Source organism: Phyllobates terribilis, unplaced genomic scaffold (genome assembly GCF_046119375.1).
Source record: "Phyllobates terribilis strain yellow unplaced genomic scaffold, ASM4611937v1 Scaffold_1__5_contigs__length_1240528914, whole genome shotgun sequence".
NCBI lineage: Eukaryota > Metazoa > Chordata > Amphibia > Anura > Dendrobatidae > Phyllobates > Phyllobates terribilis.
In genome coordinates this window covers 360,404,370-360,424,418 of record NW_027362761.1, presented here as the reverse complement: position 1 = coordinate 360,424,418, position 20,049 = coordinate 360,404,370, and the positions used below count along the sequence as shown (strand labels likewise).

General features: G+C 43.1%; 1 protein-coding gene across 1 annotated transcript in view; it reads right to left on the bottom strand.

The window, feature by feature from the left end:
- Window positions 1-20,049, bottom strand: part of RHOF (ras homolog family member F, filopodia associated) — a 66,952-nt gene that overhangs the window by 31,327 nt on the left and 15,576 nt on the right. The window contains exon 2 of the mRNA XM_073676270.1: window positions 17,851-17,938. Within this exon, the coding sequence (XP_073532371.1) occupies window positions 17,851-17,938 (88 nt within the window). The remainder of the gene's footprint in view (window positions 1-17,850; window positions 17,939-20,049) is intronic.

Below are 20,049 nucleotides of genomic sequence, written 5' to 3'. Positions count from 1 at the left end.
AGTTGTAATTATTTCAGATATTCTGACCACCCAGGGAACTCCTCGAGACAAGTTTTCTAAATTCACCCACCACTGTAGAGAGTCAATAGACCGGGGAGATAGGAACATCCGTCTCTCCAAGTGCCCATGTAACGAGACCTCGTTCTGTAGGACATCCCACTGTAAAACTCTGGAGTGGTATTGTGCCCACATTACCCCCGGCAGACAAAATATCAGGGTACCAAGTAAGGACATTGCAGCCCTAAGGGACATGACCGGGTTCGCAAGAGCTCCTTCCACCAGCCTTTTGACCTTCTGTTTTTTGGCTTCTGGAAGGAAACACATCTGGAGGTCTGAGTCTAGCTTGATACCTAGGAACTGCTGTACTCTCGAAGAGACTACCATGGATTTCTCCAGATTTAGGATCCAGCCCAGGCCTTCCAGAATAGAGGAGACCAATTTAAGATGGGAGAGACATTGAGAGGCTGAGGCTCCAATGATCAAAAAATCATCTAAGTAAGGGATAATTAACACATTATGTTCCCGTACATGAGCCATCACCTCCGCTATCACCTTCGTAAATATTCTAGGGGCTATAGCGAGACCGAATGGCAAGGCCGCAAATTGGAAATGTCTGATTTCATCCCCTATGACCAAGGCCACTCTAAGGTATTTTTGGAAGCTTCTGTGTATAGGTATATGGTAATATGCGTCCTTTAGATCCAATACTACCATGTGACAGGCTGAGAACAATAGTTTTATAGTAGACTTAATGGACTCCATTTTAAAGGTAGGAATTAACAAAAATTTATTCAGGGCCTTAAGGTTAACAATACACCTAAAGAATCCGTCAGGTTTAGTGACCAAAAACAACGGTGAGTAGAACTCCAGTCCCTTTTCTGCTATCGGGACCTCCACTAAGACGGCCTTATGGACCAGATTCAGGACCTCCACTTGTAGGGCCATCTGCTCCCGTGTTGAGGACCGGTTTGGGGTCAGGACGAACCTCCCACGAGGGACTCGCTGAAAGTAGAGTCTCAGGCCGAAACCTACCAGACCAAGGATCCAATTATTAGAAGAGATATTTGTCCAGGCAGGTAAGAAGCCCAATAACCTCCCCCCTACCTGGGCCGCGAGTCATTGGCTCGGTTTTCGGGGGCCTTGGCTAGCAGAAGAGGATCCGAACAGGAGCCCTTTACCTTTCGGTCTACGGTCTTCCCATTTATCCTGACCCTTCTGGCGCTTATTACGTAGAAACCTTCTTTTCTGAAAAGGACATTTGTACGTGGGGGCAGATAGGTTAGGAAAGCCTCTTTTTGTGTCACTTGCTCTATCCAGTAGCTCATCCAGAACCGACCCAAAGAGATGTCCCCCTTCACAAGGGATAGCGCAGAGTCTTGTCCTCGCATGAATGTCCCCCGGCCAACATTTTAGCCACAAGGCTCTCCGGGCCGAGTTAGACATGGCGGCCGACCTTGCTGCTAATCTGACGGAATCTGCTGATGCGTCCGCCAGAAAGGCTGCCGCCCCCTGAAGAAGAGACATGTCCTCCAAGATTTCCTTCCTGGGGGTATTGTTTTTAAGATGGGCTTCCAGCTGGTCCAGCCAGATCATTAGGGACCTGGCGGTACAAGTAGCTGCCACCGTGGGTTTTAGGGCTCCCGCCGAAGTCTCCCAGGTCCCTCTAAGGAAAGAATCAGCCTTTCTATCCAGGGGGTCTTTAAGAGCTCCCATATCATCAAAAGGAAGGGAGGAACTCTTAGAGGCTTTGGAAATTGCCACATCAATCTTGGGGGCAGATTCCTCAAAGGGGTACTTCCTTTTGAAGAATGGAGGTAGAGCGCCCTTCCTTTCCGTTTTTTTCCATTCGCTAAGGATTAAGCCCTGGATTTTTTCGTTCAACGGAAAACTCCTTCTCTTCCTTTGACCCAGCCCCCCCGAACATAACGTCCTGGACTGACTTCTCTTGCCTGGCCTCTGTGATGCCCATGGTGGACCGAACCATTTTAATCAATCTGTCCACTTCACCAAGGGGGAAGCAATTTTGTCCCACACCACTATCAGAGGAGTGCAGATTTTTCCTCTGCTTCCTATCTGAATCTGACTCATAGGGAGAGGATAGGGGGTCATCCAAGACTAATGGGATCTCACAGTCAGAGTTCATTTTCTCTTTAACTCTCTTGGAGAGGACCTTGTGAATCTCTGTTTTAACTAAGGTTTTTAAAGCAGAAGTTAGAGCAGGACCCTCTTCTGCCAGTGTCTGGTTTATGCACAACTGACATCGCTTTTTAGGGTATCCATCAGGAAGAGGAGACTTGCATAGCGCACACTGTATATGCTTTGTCTTGGCGGTAGATTTCTTCCCCTGATAAAATATGGAAGGGGAGAAGGGATACCATATTACTAAGTGAACTTACTCGAAGATCACTTACCCAGGCGGCTCAGGAAGAAAAAACAGCTGGTACCGGATTGGAGGATGGACCCTTCTCAGCCGGGGGACCTTCCCTAGAGGCTGCAGATTCGTCCGTTCTACCAGAGGTATGGTGACCAGACCTAGACCCCGAGCTCCGTTTTCCTGAGGACCGGCTACCAGGACCACGTGCGCGATGCGTTTTTTGGGGCTCCCCAGACAGCCGCTGAGATGGTGAAGATGGCGGCTGCTCAACCTGCTGCTGCTGCAACTGAACACCTTCAGACTCCATAATGAAAGAATGAAGGTTTGGGAAGCACTGAGCCATGTTACCTGATAGGTTAAATAGGTACTGGCTCCTCCCCTCTAGCAGCACCTTAGCACACTCCATTTTTTTGGGGGGGATTTCGCGCTCTTTTGCACATGATCGCCGAGTCGCGGTGACGTCATCGGGCCGCGACTTACCGCAACCCGGAAGTATGCGCCGCACGAGCTTCGCGCGAGGATGCATGCTGTCAGCGCTTCCACAGGTAAGCCGCGCTTTCGCGATGTACCGCGCTGCGTTCACCCAGGGCAAGGCGAGGGGACACAATCACCTTGGCCCTCGCCCCCCCCCTCCCCATACTTACGGAGGGTGATGGTGGGCTGTCACCCCCATTGGAATGCAGACCCCACCGCACTTTTGGGGCCCAGCCAGGGCCTACATTCCCACGGGAGGCGCACCTGGCTGAGGCAGAAAAGGGGATGCCACCCCAGACAGGGGCACAGCCCCACTGCAAACAAAAAAAAAAGAACCCCAGTGCCTCAGCATACTGTGCCTCTCCCATATAGGGGAATACAAGCATCGGCCAACGCTGGAGCTGCTGTCCCCAGACAGGGGCGCAGGATCACAGCCGTCGCCATCCATGTTTTTCGCCTGTGACCGGCTTCCTCCATCAAGGACAGGAAACCAAACTGAGGCGAGAGGGAGGGCCGCCCCCTTTTAAGCCTGTAGGTTTCCTGTCCTTGGTGGGCGGATTCCCTCTCTCGTGGTGCTGTCATGGTCGACCGATAAATCAAAATTTGAAGTCTAGAAGTATACAGTTGTGCTTAAACGTTTACATACCCTGGCAGAATTTTTCCTTTCTTTGCCTTGTTTCAGAGAATATGAATGATAACAAAAAACACCCTTTCTCCACTTATGGTTATTGGTTGGGTGAAGCCACTTACTGTCAAACTACTGTGTTTTCTCTTTTTAAATCTTAATGACAACCAAAAACATCCAAATGATCCTGATCAAAAGTTCACATACCCCAGTTCTTAATACTGTGTATTGCCCCCTCTAACATCAATAACAGCTTGAAGTCTTTTGTGGTAGTTGTGGATGAGGTTCTTTAATTTAATTTCTCAGACGGTAAAGCTGCCCGTTCTTCTTAGCAAAAAGCCTCCAGTTCCGGTAAATTCCTGGGCTGTCTAGCATGACCTGTGTGCTTGAGATCTCCCCAGAGTGGCTCAATGATATTGAGGTCAGGAGACTGAGATGGCCACTCCAGAACCTTCACTTTGTTCTGCTGTAGCCAATGACAGGTTGAGTTGGCCTTGTGTTTTGGATTGTCGTCATGTTGGAACGTCCAAGTACGTCAAATGCGCAGCTTCTGGGTTGATGAGTGCAAATTTGCCTCCAGTATTTGCTGATAACGTGCTGCATTCATCTTTCCTTCAACTTGTACCAAGTTTCCTGTGCCTTTGTAGCTCACACATTCCCAAAACATCAGCGATCCACCTCTATGCTTTACTGTAGGAATGGTGTTCCTTTCATCATTGGCCTTGTTGACCGCTCTCCAAATGTAACATTAACAGTTGTGGCCAAAAGGTTCAATTTTGGTCTTGTCACTTCAAATGACCTTGTTCCAGAAGTTGAGTCTCGTCTCTGCTGTTTGGCGTATTGTAGCGGAGATACTTTGTGGCATTTGCGCAGTAATGGCTTTCTTCTGGCGACTCGACCATGCAGCCCATTTTTCTTCAAGTGCCTCCTTAATGTGCATCTTGAAACAGCCACACCGCTAGTTTTCAGAGAGTCCTGAATTTCAGCTGATGTTGTTTGTGGGTTTTTCTTTGCATCCCAAACAATTTTCCTGGCAGTTGTGGCCGAAATTTGTTTGTCTACCTGACCGTGGTTTGGATTTTATAGAGCCCCTGATTTTCCATTTGTTAATCATAGTTTGAACTGGCATTATCAATTCCTTGGATATTTTTTTGTATCTCTTTCCTGTGTTATACAGTTCAACTACCTTCTCTCGTAGATCCTTTGACAATTCTTTGGCTTTCCCCATGACTCACAATCCAGAAACGTCAATGGCTGGATGAAAGATACAAGAGTGTCTGGATCCCAGAAACTCACTCAGCTTTTAAGCACACACACTGATTAAAGCAAACAGGTCACAGATCAGGATGTTACCTTTAGTAGCCATTCAAACCCATTTGTGTCATTCTGTGCATGTTATCAGGCCAAAACCACCAGGGTATGTGAACTTTTGATTAGGGTCATTTGGATGTTTTTGGTTGTCATTAAGATTTAAAATGAGAAAACACAGTAGTTTGACAATAAATGGCTTCACCCAACCAATAACCATGAGTGGAGAAAAAGTTTTTTGGCTATCATTCATATTCTCTAAAAGAAGGCCAAGAAAGGAAAAATTCTGCTGGGGTATGTAAACTTTTGAGCACAACTGTATATCATGGCAGCCCAGATTTAGAGACTCACCCACCAAACATGTAGGCAAAAAAAACAAAAAACTCAGCACCGAAATGGAAGTAAGTAAGTTATCTCCCATCTATAGGATAGGCAATAACTTCATGATCGCTGGAAGTCTGACCCCAAGAACTGGGACTCTTTAGAGAGTCTTGTGTGAATGGAGTGGTGGTCGATCATGCGCATCTCCCATTTATTAATTCTTAATGGGACCAGTAGAGATGAGCAAGAGCAGATGGTCTTCAGCATGATTAGACTTGAATGACGCTGAGGTGCGCAATTGGGCAGGGCATAACTTCCAAATTTTGTACAACCACTATCACTGCTGTACAGTCCACTACACTACCAAACTATGCAGGCCAATTTACAGGCATTGTGGCAGTCTTCTGCTATATGCTAGTCTCTCGTCCTCCCAACTTACGTCTTGCACAGCTCCCTCTAATCCCAGCTATAGCCTCCCAGGGTTGAAGTCGCTCCCTACTAAAACTACCATAATTTTCCTGTGAACTGATGAACCTCATCAACTCCTTCAGATCTCTCAAAGCAGACTTCTTTCAGGGCTGGCAACATTCTCAGACAACAAACCATCATCTACCAGGGGAGATAACACTACTGGCTCACTACTTCAAGAAGCAACAGTTCTCGCCTTTAGCTGTCTGCCGTTAGGAAACACCTTGTTGGCACTTGTCATCTAAGGATTACCACTATTCTGTAGATGAACTACTAATCGCAAAAAGAAACGTTCAGTTCACCTGATAAAAAAAAAAAAAAAAAAGCTTTGGGCTCTCAAGATCTGCACGGACATTAAATCCGAGTTGGGAGGAGAATATAATACGTCAAAAATGGTAATCTTCTCCAGCACTTGATCTCCAAATGTTATCAGATTAACCACTAAACAGCATTTGGGCAGGCTCCTCATCCCTTTCAGATTCCAGCTCACTAACACTTCCATGCTAAACAAGCAGCTCTGTCCTCCAGCCTACCAACACTTCCAAAAGCACTGGCCTAGCAATTACATGGGCCAATACAAAGTTTTCCAAGCAAACCACTCACTTTTATCCATTTTTGTTGCCACGTTTATCAGCATTGTGGCGAGGTGCATCAGGCTCTTCCTGGGTGGTCTCTGATGCTGGCACCTCCTCTTAGCTGACTAGCATTCTCAGGGTTAGCTACTATGTCCATGTGCATTGGTACCTGCCAGAACCATCATGTGCAGTCACTGCAGGACTCCCCAATCCAAAATTACAGCACAACGTATGCAATTACATTTACAATTTATGTACACCGTAATGACAAATCGTGCAATTCTGTTAAAGCAAAACAGAGAAATATAGCGAGTCTACTGAACACTTCATTCAAGGGCTTCAACAAGAGGCTATTGAATAATAAAGAGGTTATCCAGACTTAACTTAGTAATGTGAAAGTAAAAGACACAATGCCAACGTGGAAAATCCCCTGCGCAAGGCTTCTGTGGTGTAGAGACTGCAGCGATGAGGCTGGAGGGGGAGCATAGTCACTAGTGAATCTTCATCAACTTATTTGCAACTTCATTATGTACAGTAGCTAGCTGTAGTAATAGCAGAATTTGGTGACTAAACCTTTATTTTCTGTTTTTCAATAATTTTTATTAAATAATTAAATGGGAAAGGAAAAAAAAAAAAAAAAAAAAAAAAGAGGGGGGAGGTAAGTTGAGGAAAATTGGGTAGGAATAATTTTTATTGAGGGAAAAAAGTGGAGAGAACAGGAAAATAGGGTTGGGAATACTAAACCTTTATTAAGCCTCTTGGTTGTCACTTGTTTTTCAGGGATTTCACAGGTCTTTCTTGACGTAACAATTGCTCATTAAATAATAAGACTGGATCATCACTGAACAAGGCACTGTGGACTCAGACTAAAAGGATGGTATATCCCAATTGTGACACCCCGAACAAATCAGCTGAGTGAAGGGGCAATGCCCCCCCCCAAAAAAAAAGGCCATTGGTATCATAATCCCAAAAGGTGGCTCCACCTTAAAAAGGTACTTGGATGGTGGTCTATGCAATTTGAGAATATTTACTAAAATCCAGTTACATTAGCTATGTGCCCACGATGCTGAAATGCTCTGGATTTTTCCTGAGCATTTCTGCATCTCCCTGGCAGAAAAAAAACACATGCGGATTGTACATGTGTTTTTTTCTGCCAGGTAGAAGCGTTTGTGAACAGTTTTGATCATGCAATTTCTCATGCAGGTTATCAAGCGCTTTCCAAGCGATTTTAGCATCACTTGGAAAGTGCTTGACAACTTGGTCACACTATATAAATCCATGCAAATGCAGCATCAATAGTAAAAACAAACAAACAAAAAAAAACATACTCACCTTCAGATGGCCCCGGTCTCCTCAGCGGCTCCCAGTGCTCTAAAAAGGACCTTCCATGACGTCATTTAGTCACGCGACCATCACCTGACCGCTGACGCCAGCGGTCGTGTGACCGTCACAGAAGGTCCTTGCAGACCACCGCCGGAAGCCAAGGAGACAGCAGCGCCGCTCAGAGGAGATCGGGGGGTGCCGGAAAGGAGAGTATAAGTTTTTGGTTTTTTTTAATTATTTTTTAACTACAGGTACCATGGTACCTGGGTCTGGAGGAGAGTCTCTTCTCCAGACCCGGGTACCATCCGCGCATTGAACCGCATGTGCACGTGTAGTCATGCGGTCCAATGCAAGTCAATGGCAGCTAAAACGCCGCGATTCTGCAAAATAATTGGTAGTGCTGCGGATTTTTCCGCAATGATAATCCGCAGCGGAAATTTCCGCAGCATGTGCAGAGCACATGCAGATTATCATTGGGGAACATGGCAGGCCTTAAACCAAGCGTTTAAGCGTTTCCGCAGGCGGAATTGCCGCTGCGGAAACACTTAAAAAGCGCATAGTGGGCATACAGCCTAAGAGTTATCCGGATCCACTGCAGAAGAGTCAGAGCAACAAGTGCTTGCACTCTTGAAAAGGATTTTTTCTTTTCACTATGAAACACCATCACATTCCCAACTCCAGGGACCCCCATTGATTCTAAGAATGAAGCAGTCAGTGTTATTTTAGTGCTGTGGCCCATTTAGTTGTTCCACGCACAGCTGCTCTCCAGACCATTGGCTGTGAATTGCAGCAGTCGGTTTTGGAGGTCCTTGCATAGCAGATGTCCCAGAGTGTCAACAGGCAAGGAAAACTATAAAAAGGGGTCACATCACTATTTCAGCCCCTCGGTTCTCATAATTAGCAGGATTCATAGCATTTGGGATGGAACAGAAAGTGCTAGTATATGAAGGATTATATAAAGTACCCAGTAATTATATTTGAAATTGAATCTGCCTTTGCTTGTATAGAGTAAAAACAATATGCAGAATGTGACATAAAAAGGAATAGTCATTAATGTGAGCATGCTGAGATGCAAGGCACATTTTGCAAGAACTTGCCACACTCATCAAGCTGACCATATACTTCCTGTATCATAAGGAGGAAGCATATTGCTAAGTAATGTTGGTCTGTGTGCAGTCAACCTCAGAGGAATTACTCATGCAAGATTAATTCTGTATAAAATCCACAGATATCCATGTTATAGCAGTTTTATGCACACTAAGGCTATGTTCCCACATGGTGTTTTTTTCAGTCAGAAATCTGCAGCAAAACGGATCTCTGGCAGGAAATCAGCTGCGTCAAATCTGCGTTTTTTGATGCATTTTTTCAGCGTTTTTTGCACTGTCCTTCTGTCTTTATTTATGCATGTACATAAAGTTCTGTGAAAAAAAGAACCCCATTCTATTTTGCTGTCAACAATGCTGGAAAAAAAAAATAAAAAAATACCACCTGCGTTTTTTCAGCACCTATTACTTCCTATGGGTGAAAAAAACGCTGAAAGAAGTGACACTATTTTCCAAGAACACAACCAAGACACAAAATACGCAGCAAAAGAAACACAAGATGTGGGAACAGAGAATTCTGGTTTCTCATAGACGTTGCTGGTACTGCAAAACACAGCTGAAAATTTGCATAAAAATCTGCAGCAAAATACAATGTGTGGGAACATAGCCTAAGGCTGCGTGCCCACGATGCGTTTTTCATGCGTTTCCGCTGCGCAATTTCCGCAGCGGAAACGCATCAAAAACACTTGGTAATCCGCACCCCATGGTCCCCAATGGCATTCCGCAATGTCAATGCACATGCTGCGGATTTTTTTGCAGTGTTTCTGCAGCGCTCATAAATCCGCAGCATGTTCATTAATTTTGCGGAAGCGCAGCGGAATGGCCGCCATTGACTTGCATTGAGACGCATATAATCCGTGTCTGTACATTTGTACACGCGGATTATATGCGGTTCAGTGTGTGGATGGTACCCAGTTCTGGAGGAGAGAAGACTCTCATCCAGACCTGGGTACCATTGTACCTGTAAAAAAAAAAAAAAAAAAAGAAGAAATAAAGTTTATATTAACCTGCCCCTGCAGTGCTTCTCCTTCCAGGACCTGAGATGACGTCGTGGTCATGTGACCGCAGGCTGTCTCGCGAGATGCCGGCAACCCGGAAGAAGCCAGGACGAGCGCTGCAGCACACGCGGCGGGGCATCGGGGGTAAGTATAGCTTTATTTTTACGGTCACACTATATAAATCCATGCCTCTGACTGAAAGCATCAGGATGCCGGGAGGAATAAAGTTCATTTCCTCCTGGCAGTCAGGCTTACAGTGCAGTGGCAGCACGGCTTTTAGAACAATTTTAACCCCATATCTTAAGGTTAATAGTGTTTTGTTGTTTGACAGGTTCCCTTTAACAGCTCATTTGCATACAAGAAAAACATTTCTCTGGTACAAGACATCGGATTGGAAATATCAAGGTATCATTTTATTCAGCATTCAATGGCCTACATGCCCATATAGACGGCTTAAGAGGGTTGATCCCACTAACAGATTCCTTTAAAATATTCATAATCGTAAATGAACAGAGTATGGTACATACAGTGTCCTACGTAACATGTGGATGTGCAAGATGCCACAACGATACATATCAGCTAATGGACTTTGTCTTCACTGTTTATTGTAAATCTTATGGTCGTCAGCCTGGCACATTATTTTGCCTCAAATGCAGTTCTTGGCTCCAAATCCCATGTAGCCAGAGCCAGAACACACAGTATGGGTATTCATAGACAGATATACCATGTTTATACATCAATATTGGCAATCACCTGAAGGACCAGACAAAAAAAAGCTAAACCTATAAATAAGCCTGGCCGCTCACTTCCTCGATTACGTATACGTCTGAAGGCGGGGACAGTGACGCCAGCGCTGATTGGGCGCAGGGCTCATACGACATTACCTCTCCTGAGCCCGGGAACGGCGTTGGCACGGGTGAGGAGTATAGGCATTTATATTTTAACGAGGCAAACATTCAGATTTTAAAAGGGTTGTCCACTACTAGGACAACTTCTTTTCAAGGGAAACTGTCAGGAGGATTTACCCCTATAACCTAACAAGGCGGCATTCATCTTTAAATTTTGATTCCCACTATCCCCAGCTTCTATACAAATTCCCCTACATTTTGGCAAAAATTGCTATTTATTATCGCAGCACCACATATGATGAATACCAGACTTGACGGTAGGCTGGTCATCTCCTCGCATCCGTGCTTCAAGACGATCTCGCTCAGGTGAGCTGGTGAAACTTCCTCCTTCTATTATCTCCTGCCTATGTACCACTGCTTTCTGGGAAGAACAGTTCCAGGGAATGCCCAAAGTCACATTTGTTATGGCACAGAGAGGATATGGAGAGTGCATGGCTAGGACATCCTTTGAAAGGTGCCATTTCTAAAATGGGATCTTGTTTGAGGGGCCTGTATGTTGTAAAACCCCCAAAGTAGGCAACACTGTACTCAGGAAAAAATATATATAAATATATCTGAGAATTAAACACAAGTAGAATTAAATCACCTCTGTGGGTGCAGTGTTGACATAAGGGGAGCGACATATTGCTGAGTGCAAGCGTCTTAAGCAATCTTGGCATTTAGCATGTATGGCGACATATTACGTAGCAATTTTTGCTAAAATGCAGAGAACTATGCCCCAACACAAATTAATATCCAGACGGCTGTATAAATTGGAACGAAATCAGACCACAATGCAAGGACTGGCTGCTCTCTTGACCCAAGTGTGACAGCTTCATATATTTCTATGCAGCCGTCATGCTCAGGTTGGCAGAGCCGTGGTCATTCTGAGCATTGTGTCCAATCTCGGTAAAATTTATATGGCAGCGTCTTTAAAAGACACATGTAGAGCAGTTATCTTTTTGGGAAACCCTGCTCACGGGTTTCCTTTAAAGGGAATGTGTCACACCCCTGGGCGATATCAGACCTCTACTATGGCCATACAGGGTATAGAAAAGTAAATCTATACTTACCTGTATGGCCCATGGTAGAGGTCTGATTGCAGAGAAATCTGATTTTATAAAGTCTGTTTTACAGAGGCTTGGCATCCGGGGGACACCAAGCAAACCCCTCCTATCTGCTTACTATTCCCCTAAATTGCCACCTCTGTGCTACATTACCATATCCCCCCCCCCCCCCTTCCCCTGCTCCTCCTGTGACGTGTCTTGCTCTGCACCCCTCCTCGTTGTGGCGTCCCCGCTCAATGAAGAATGCCAAACCAAAAACTAGCCTGCTAGTGAACATCAGTAGATTACACATGATTGACATGCAAGAAAAAAGCACAAACTGAGCCTGAGTGGCCTGTAATTAGATGGTACTTAACTTAAACACTTGTTACTTTGCAGCAAAGTCCGATGCCCCCCCCTTCTTATGGTCATCCCAGGGGTTCATCAGGGGCACGCCTGTGTCTACTCTGCTCGCAGACTGGAGAGTTGCTCCTTCTTCCCCACTGAGGGATACCCCTCTGATGTTCATGACCTAAGACATACTTATCTACTGGGATATACTGCAATGTTAGAAGCTCAATATTTAAAGACAGGCTACCTGAGCTCCACAAGGGATTTGTTATATATTTGGAGTTCTTCAGCATTTGAATTGATATGTAAATCAGGCTGTAGAACTGTGCGACTTCAGGCAAAGGAGCCATCAGTCAGGCGGCAGCGCAGGGAATAGAGCTGGAGTGACAGAGGCTTCAGATCTACCATAGATCTTCATTCTCATTTGCATAATTCAAACACGGATTTATCAGTTTCTTTATTTGTCCAAGTCCTTGGCTCCTGCTCTAGGCAAGTTTAATTTCAATGTGATGTTCCAGGTAAGAATCACATACAGCGCAGGATATTTAGAATCAGTTTCCATTCAGGGTAAACTCAGAGGTTTAAAATAAAAACAGATAAAAATGTATGAAATCGTTACATCTGTCTCATCCCTGTAGGAAACCATGTAGGCTTTAACAGCACTGAGCTATGGGCCGAACATACATTTCAGACTGTAGACTATAAACCATAATCAGAGTAAAGTTCCCCACAATACACATACACCCCACACCATTACTGACCCACTGCCAAACCGGTCATGCTGAAGGATGTTGCAGGCAGCAGATAGCTCTCCACGGCGTCTCCAGACTCTGTCACATGTGCTCAGTGTGAACCTCATCTGTGAAGAGCACAGGGTGCCAGTGGTGACTTTGCCAATCCTGGTGTTCTGTGGCATTTCTTTGGAGGGCTGCACAGCCCTCCATGTGCTCTCCAGAGGTAGCCTGACTGCCATTAGGTACTGAAATGAGATCCTCAGACCCCTTGTGAGACCATATGCTGGTGCAGTTGGCCCTGGGTTCCTCCTAATGCAGGACAATGCCAGACCTCATGTGGCTGGAGTGTGTCAGCAGTTCCTGCAAGATGAAGGCATTGAAGCTATGGACTGGCCCGCCCGTTATCCAGACCTGAATCCGATAGAGCACATCTGGGACATCATGTCTCGCTCCATCCACCAACGTCACGTTGCACCACAGACTGTCTAGGAGCTGGCGGATGCTTCAGTCCAGGTCTGGGAGGAGATCCCTCAGGAGACCATCCGCAACCTCATCAGGAGCATGCCCAGGCATTGTAGGGAGGTCATACAAGCACATGGAGGCTACACACAATACTGAGCCTCATTTTGACTTGTTTTAAGAACCTTACATCAAAGTTGGATCAGCCTGTAGTGTGTTTTTCCACTTTAATTTTGGGGGTGACTCCAAATCCAGGCCTCCATTGGTTAATAAATTTGATTTCCATTGATGATTTTTGTGCGATTTTGTTGTCAGCACATTCAACGAGAATATTTCATTCACTCAGATCTAGGATGTGTTGAGTGTTCCCTTTATTTTTTTGAGGTATGTATGTATGTATGTATGTATGTATGTATGTATGTATGTATGTATGTATGTATGTATGTATGTACAGTACAGACCAAAAGTTTGGACACAGCTTCTCATTTAAAGAAATTTCTGTATTTTCATGACTATGAAAATTGTACATTCACACTGAAGGCATGAAAACTGAATTAACACATGTGGAATTATATACTTAAAAAAGTGTGAAACAACTGAAAATATGTCTTATATTCTAGGTTCTTCAAAGTAGCCACCTTTTGCTTTGATGACTGCTTTGCACACTCTTGGCATTCTCTTGATGAGCTTCAAGAGGTAGTCACCGGAAATGGTTTTCACTTCACAGGTGTGCCCTGTCAGGTTTAATAAGTGGGATTTCTTGCCTTATAAATGGTGTTGGGACCATCAGTTGTGTTGTGCAGAAGTCCGGTGGATACACAGCTGATAGTCCTACTGAATAGACTGTTAGAATTTGTATTATGGCAAGAAAAAAAAGCAGCTAAGTAAAGAAAAACGAGTGGCCATCATTACTTTAAGAAATGAAGGTCAGTCAGTGCGAAAAATTGGGCAAACTTTGAAAGTGTCCCCAAGTGCAGTTGAAAAAACCATCAAGCGCTACAAAGAAACTGGCTCACATGAGGACCGCCCCAGGAAAGGAAGACCAAGAGTCACCTCTGCTTCTGAGGATAAGTTTATCCGCGTCACCAGCCTCAGAAATCGCAGGTTAACAGCAGCTCAAATTAGAGACCAGGTCAATGCCACACACAGTTCTAGCAGCAGACACATCTCTACAACAACTGTTAAGAGGAGACTTTGTGCAGCAGGCCTTCATGGTAAAATAGCTGCTAGGAAACCACTGCTAAGGATGGGCAACAAGCAGAAGAGACTTGCTTGGGCTAAAGAACACAAGGAATGGACATTAGACCAGTGGAAATCCGTGCTTTGGTCTGATGAGTCCAAATTTGAGATCTTGGGTTCCAACCACCGTGTCTTTGTGCGACGCAGAAAAGGTGAACGGATGGACTCTACGTGCCTAGTTCCCACTGTGAAGCATGGAGGAGGAGGTGTGATGGTGCTTTGCTGGTGACACTGTTGGGGATTTATTCAAAATTGAAGGCATACTAAACCAGCATGGCTACCACAGCATCTTGCAGCGGTAAGCTATTCCATCTGGTTTGTGTTTAGTTGGACCATCATTTATTTTTCAACAGGACAATGACCCCAAACACACCTCCAAGGCTGTGCAAGGGCTATTTGACCAAGATGGAGAGTGATGGGGTGCTACACCAGATGACCTGGCCTCCACAGTCACCAGACCTGATCCCAATCGAGATGGTTTGGGGTGAGCTGGACTGCAGAGTGAAGGCAAAAGGGCCAACAACTGCTAAGCATCTCTGGGAACTCCTTCAAGATTGTTGGAAGACCATTTCTGGTGACTACCTCTTGAAGCTCATCAAGAGAATGCCAAGAGTGTGCAAAGCAGTCATCAAAGCAAAAGGTGGCTACTTTGAAGAACCTAGAATATAAGACATATTTTCAGTTGTTTCACACTTTAAGTATATAATTCCACATGTGTTAATTCATAGTTTTCATGCCTTCAGTGTGAATGTACAATTTTCATAGTCATGAAAATACAGAAAAATCTTTAAATGAGAAGGTGTGTGTGTGTATATATGTGCATATGTATGTGTGTGTATATATATTATATATTTTTTTTGTTCATTAGTCATTCAGAGTTTCTATCGTATTTCACTACTACTGACAAGATGTCTTCTTGTGGCATCATTCACAAGGCTGTAGATCACCATTCTTGTGCACAACAGACTTCGCTGTAGGCTGTAATCAAAAACATTTGCTTAGGTTCTAACAATAATCACTTGTTCCTTCTAAAGTTTTAATATTTGTTTTACATTTTTGATTAACTATGATTTCTAACAAGTGTTTTTTTTTCTTACAATGAATTGTTGCTTATTTTCTTTAGGGTACAAGGAACTTTACCTACTTGCTAGTTACAGTGCTTGTATTGCTGAACCGTTCGAGGAAATGTCTTGTCTAGTCAGTACATTAACCCAGACAAGTCAGGTCTGACATTAAAGATCAGCTAAGCAGTGGAAAAGCCAGAAAATATTGCACTGACTGGTTTACACTGCCAATTGCACTTTAAGTCATATAAATATAGACAGTCGTTACACATGTAACTGAGTACAGGAATAAACAAAAAATACTCACAAACACATTGTAACTAGAGGTGAGACACCAGCAATAGTGGACATGCCTCCACTCTGGGTGACCCACGGGTTATATGTGCACACTGAGGTTTTTGATGCAGACAAAAAATTTGCTGCAAATGCGATGGTGTTGGGAGGAAAAACGCTGTGTAAAATACGCACTTTTTTACGAGCGTTCTTGATACTCATTTACCCCATTAATTTGAATGGCTAAACAACTCTGCAAAAACACTGAAAGAATTGACACGCTGCAGAATTAAACCGAAAAAAAAACACTGAAGGTTCAAATCTGCCAGGGAAAAACAAGAAGCGTGTGCGTGAGACTTCAGAGATCTCATTCACTTGGCTGGTCCTGTAAACAAACTTTTTTCCCCATGGTGAAAAACAGGTCAAAAACGTAATGTGTGAACAAGCCCTTACTATGCTATACTTCCACAGAGAGTGATAAAACAAACCTGTGTATTAATCAAATCATTATGTCCCTACCATACATGTTTCCTAGACTGGTATTTCTGGTCTAGCACCATTACTGCAGATTAACAACCACATATAGTTTACCAGTAAAATATATACATAAGAACAAGACAATAATGACAAAAAAAAATGCACAACTTCAGACATGTTTTTCTCGCATGGCGTGTGATTCTAGGTAATATATTTAGGAGGAAGTAGAGGTTTCTTAAACCCTTTTGTAGTAGAAACCTGAAGCAATCCATACACACCATTTTAAACACTTTAGGCTAAGAATTTCACAGAACTGCTGTCAGGAAAGGACATGTTTTTATGAAGGCTACCACTGCAAAACCCCAGCATATTACTAGCATAGTGCAATTCTGTGATGCCATTCCCACCATCTTAAAGGTGTTGTCCGGCCTTAAACTAAAAATCTGTAGTCACTGTGACTGCAAACCTGAAGCTTTACATCACGTTCACTGAGGATTCTCCAGTGCCAGGAGTGGGCAATCATGTGAGAGCACACATGTGATGTGCATACATGCAGTCATGTGCTGACTAGACGTATCTGGCCTCACTCAATATACTTGTATTGGATAGTGCCCATCTAGTCAGCAAATGACCGCATGTATACATATAACATACTTGAGCTCACATGACTGCCCGCACCGGAGAATCCTGACAGTTAGTGCGCACGATGTGAAAATTCACAAGTCTGCAGACACAGAGTGACTGCAGACTTGTAGTCCAAGGCCAGACAACTCCTTAAACACATCTTCACTGCAATTTATACATCTTCCGTAAATCTCCATTCTATAGAATATGTTTGATTTTAGCCACAGTAATAACACTTCTCTATACTGCCACAACAGTAGGACTGTCAAAAGTCATGTTTCCACAAAACATTTCACTCCAAATTTACCTATGAAAATCATTGATGGACATTGCAGTAGTGCTCAGAGTATTAAAATGTGTAATATAAGCCACGTCTGCAGGATTTATACTTCATGAAGTGAAGGTGCTTTCCCCATCTCCTACTTACATGGCCAAAGTGCAGACCTCCCTTGGCAGAGCGCAGTGGTGCTACAGTTTGCACATCTCCCATAAAAATGAATGAAAGTTACAGAAACAGCATAGCAATGCAAGCTACGCTACTGGTATAAATCCAGTTTTTACTTTTATGGAAGTCATGCAAGCAGTCATCCTCGTCTTGGCCACCAAAGATAAAAATGGGAGAAACCTTTACAAGGGAATCTGTCGCCATGAAAACGCAGTCCAATCTACAGGCTTTATGTGATAAAGCAGGACGAGCTGAACTGATTGATATATGCGGTAGTTTTGTGAGAAAACATTCAGTATATCCTTTGATTTATTCATTTCTTGGATTTTTGGTCCAGTGGGCAGTCCTATCAGTGACTGACAGCTTTCTTTGCATACATGTGCATATAGAGTTGGCTGTCAGTCACTGATAGAACTGCCCACTGGACCAAACATCCCAGAAAAAGGAGGTTTAAAAAAACTTTAAAGCACAGGTTATATGGAATTTCTCACAAAGCGTCAATCTACACAGCTCCCCCTGCTCTATAACATGATGCCTGCAGATTGGATGGCATTTTCATGGTTACAGTTTTTCTTTCACTTACTCAATGTAAAACATGGGTAGAAATTAGATATAGGATAAAGTATAAATTCACGTCATATTTACAATTTTAAAAATAGGTAACACAGGATATTCCATTTACCTGCCGTGTCATACAAGTGCAGACAGATTTCCTTGTTGCCAATTGTGATACTTGTGGTATATTTTTCAAAGACAGATGGGGCATATTGCTGTAAGATGAAACAAAATAGTCAAAAGCTTAATATACGTAATATAAAAGCAATGAGCAGGATTGTAAATAATGATACTTTTCTTATACTGGAAAGAATGAAATATTGTTGATATTCCAGCATTACTAGAATGGTGTACCAAAACCCCCATAAAAATAGAACAAGATTTCATCTTACAAAACCATTGTATAAAATTAGAACAATAATGCTGCCGTCTTCCAAAACAAATCCTCGCTCAATGAAGCGGAGCTTTATACACAACCCATGGGCAGGTATCGTGCGGTCTCTGCCACAAAGTATCCAAGTACTTATAAATTCTATACAATCCCAGTACTAGAATCGATGTAATAAGGTCGATCTCAACCTTTGCAGGGGTTATCCAACACACCCCAAGTTCACTTGGGGAGCTGAAAACTACATTATGCACCTCCTAATGCAGACATGATGTGGATAAAATTTGTAAAGTGCTGCGGAATATGTTGGCGCTATAAAAAATAAAAACTATTATGATTGGGGGGGGGGGTGAAACATTTTACTTCCCCCTCCCCAAAGTTACACAAGTACCCAATATAACCTCTAAGCATCTAAAAGGCCTCACTCATTACCTAATGTTCATGCAAGGCAGATTGCAAATAAAGTTACTGCTCTCCTAAAAGAACATTGCTGCCTGTCTACAGTTTGCTAGAGATCACCTGGACAAGCTAGAAAGCTGTTGGAACAATTTTTTATGGATGGAGGAGATCAAAAATAGAGCCTTTTGGTTTAAATGAGAAGCGTTATGTATAGAGAATGAAAAACAAATTACAACATATAAAAACCTCATACCATCTGTGAAACACGGTGGTGGCATGTCATCTTGAGCCTGTTTAGCTGAAACTAGGTCAGGATTACTTACTATCATTGATGGAACGGTGAATTCTAAATTATACCAAAAAAAAAAAAAATTTCTAAAAAAGGAAAAACGATCAGGACATCTGTCCGTGCGCTGAATCTCTAGAGAATATGGATCATACAAAAAAACACAACAACCCAAAGCACACATTCTACAAAATAATGGTTAAAGAAGAATAAAGTTAGTTATGGAATAGTGAAGTCAAAGCCCTGATCTTAAAGTATAGAAATGTTGTGGAAGGACCTGAATGAAGCAGTTCAAGGGGAAAAACCCACCAACCTAAGAAGCTGTTTTGCAGAGAGGAATGGGCTAAAATTTCTCCAATATGCAGGACTAATCAACAATTATTTAGATGCAGTTATTGCTGAACAAGGAGATTACACCAGATATTGAAAGTAAAGGTCCACATACTTTTGCTACCATCAGACTCATGATATTGAATCATTTTCCTCATTTAGGAGCAAAAAATGACAGTAAATATTTGACTCATTGGTTTTATTTGGTTCTTCTAATTTACAGTGTTATTGGTAAATTCTGAAGGGTTCACAAACTTTCAATGTTTCTTCATAGATTTGAACTAAAACTACTTCTAATTTTCACACAAGTCTTAAACGTAGATAACACTGGCATCAGACCTCACCCTAACTTCAGAAAATAAAGCTTTGCACAGAAGAGATCCAGAAAGGCCGATGAATTGTGAGGTAATTCACAACAAAAAAAAAAAATGAAAACAAGACATGCCGAAACGATACATCTAATTTCCATACAAATGAGTTTTGTTGTTCTATAAGAAAACACTTGTAGATTAGCAGAGTTTGCTTTGGATTGAAGAGAATGTTTTCTTCAAGTTATTTCAAGCTTCTTCTAGTACGCCAAAAGGATGGCTCGATATCCTGCATAGCAACACCCTTACAGAAGCGCAAATAAAGTAGTTTTACAAAAGTTTGATGAAGGATTAGAAAAAAAAATAAGTTCTTCCTTTCTTCTAACATCCAGAGTATGACAGAACTATCAGCTCCATACCTCAAATTCAACAGTTTGTTTCATCTAAATCCAAAAGCACAGCTTCACCTTCAGCTGCATATACAGGGCAATCAAAAAGTCTTCCAAAAAAAAAGAAACCACAGCGTGGTCTGAGTGTTATCGGTGTTTGGTTTTTTTGTAATGTTTTTTCCTGTAAGGTGGATCAAAAGTAGATAAATCCGCAAAGCATGGACAT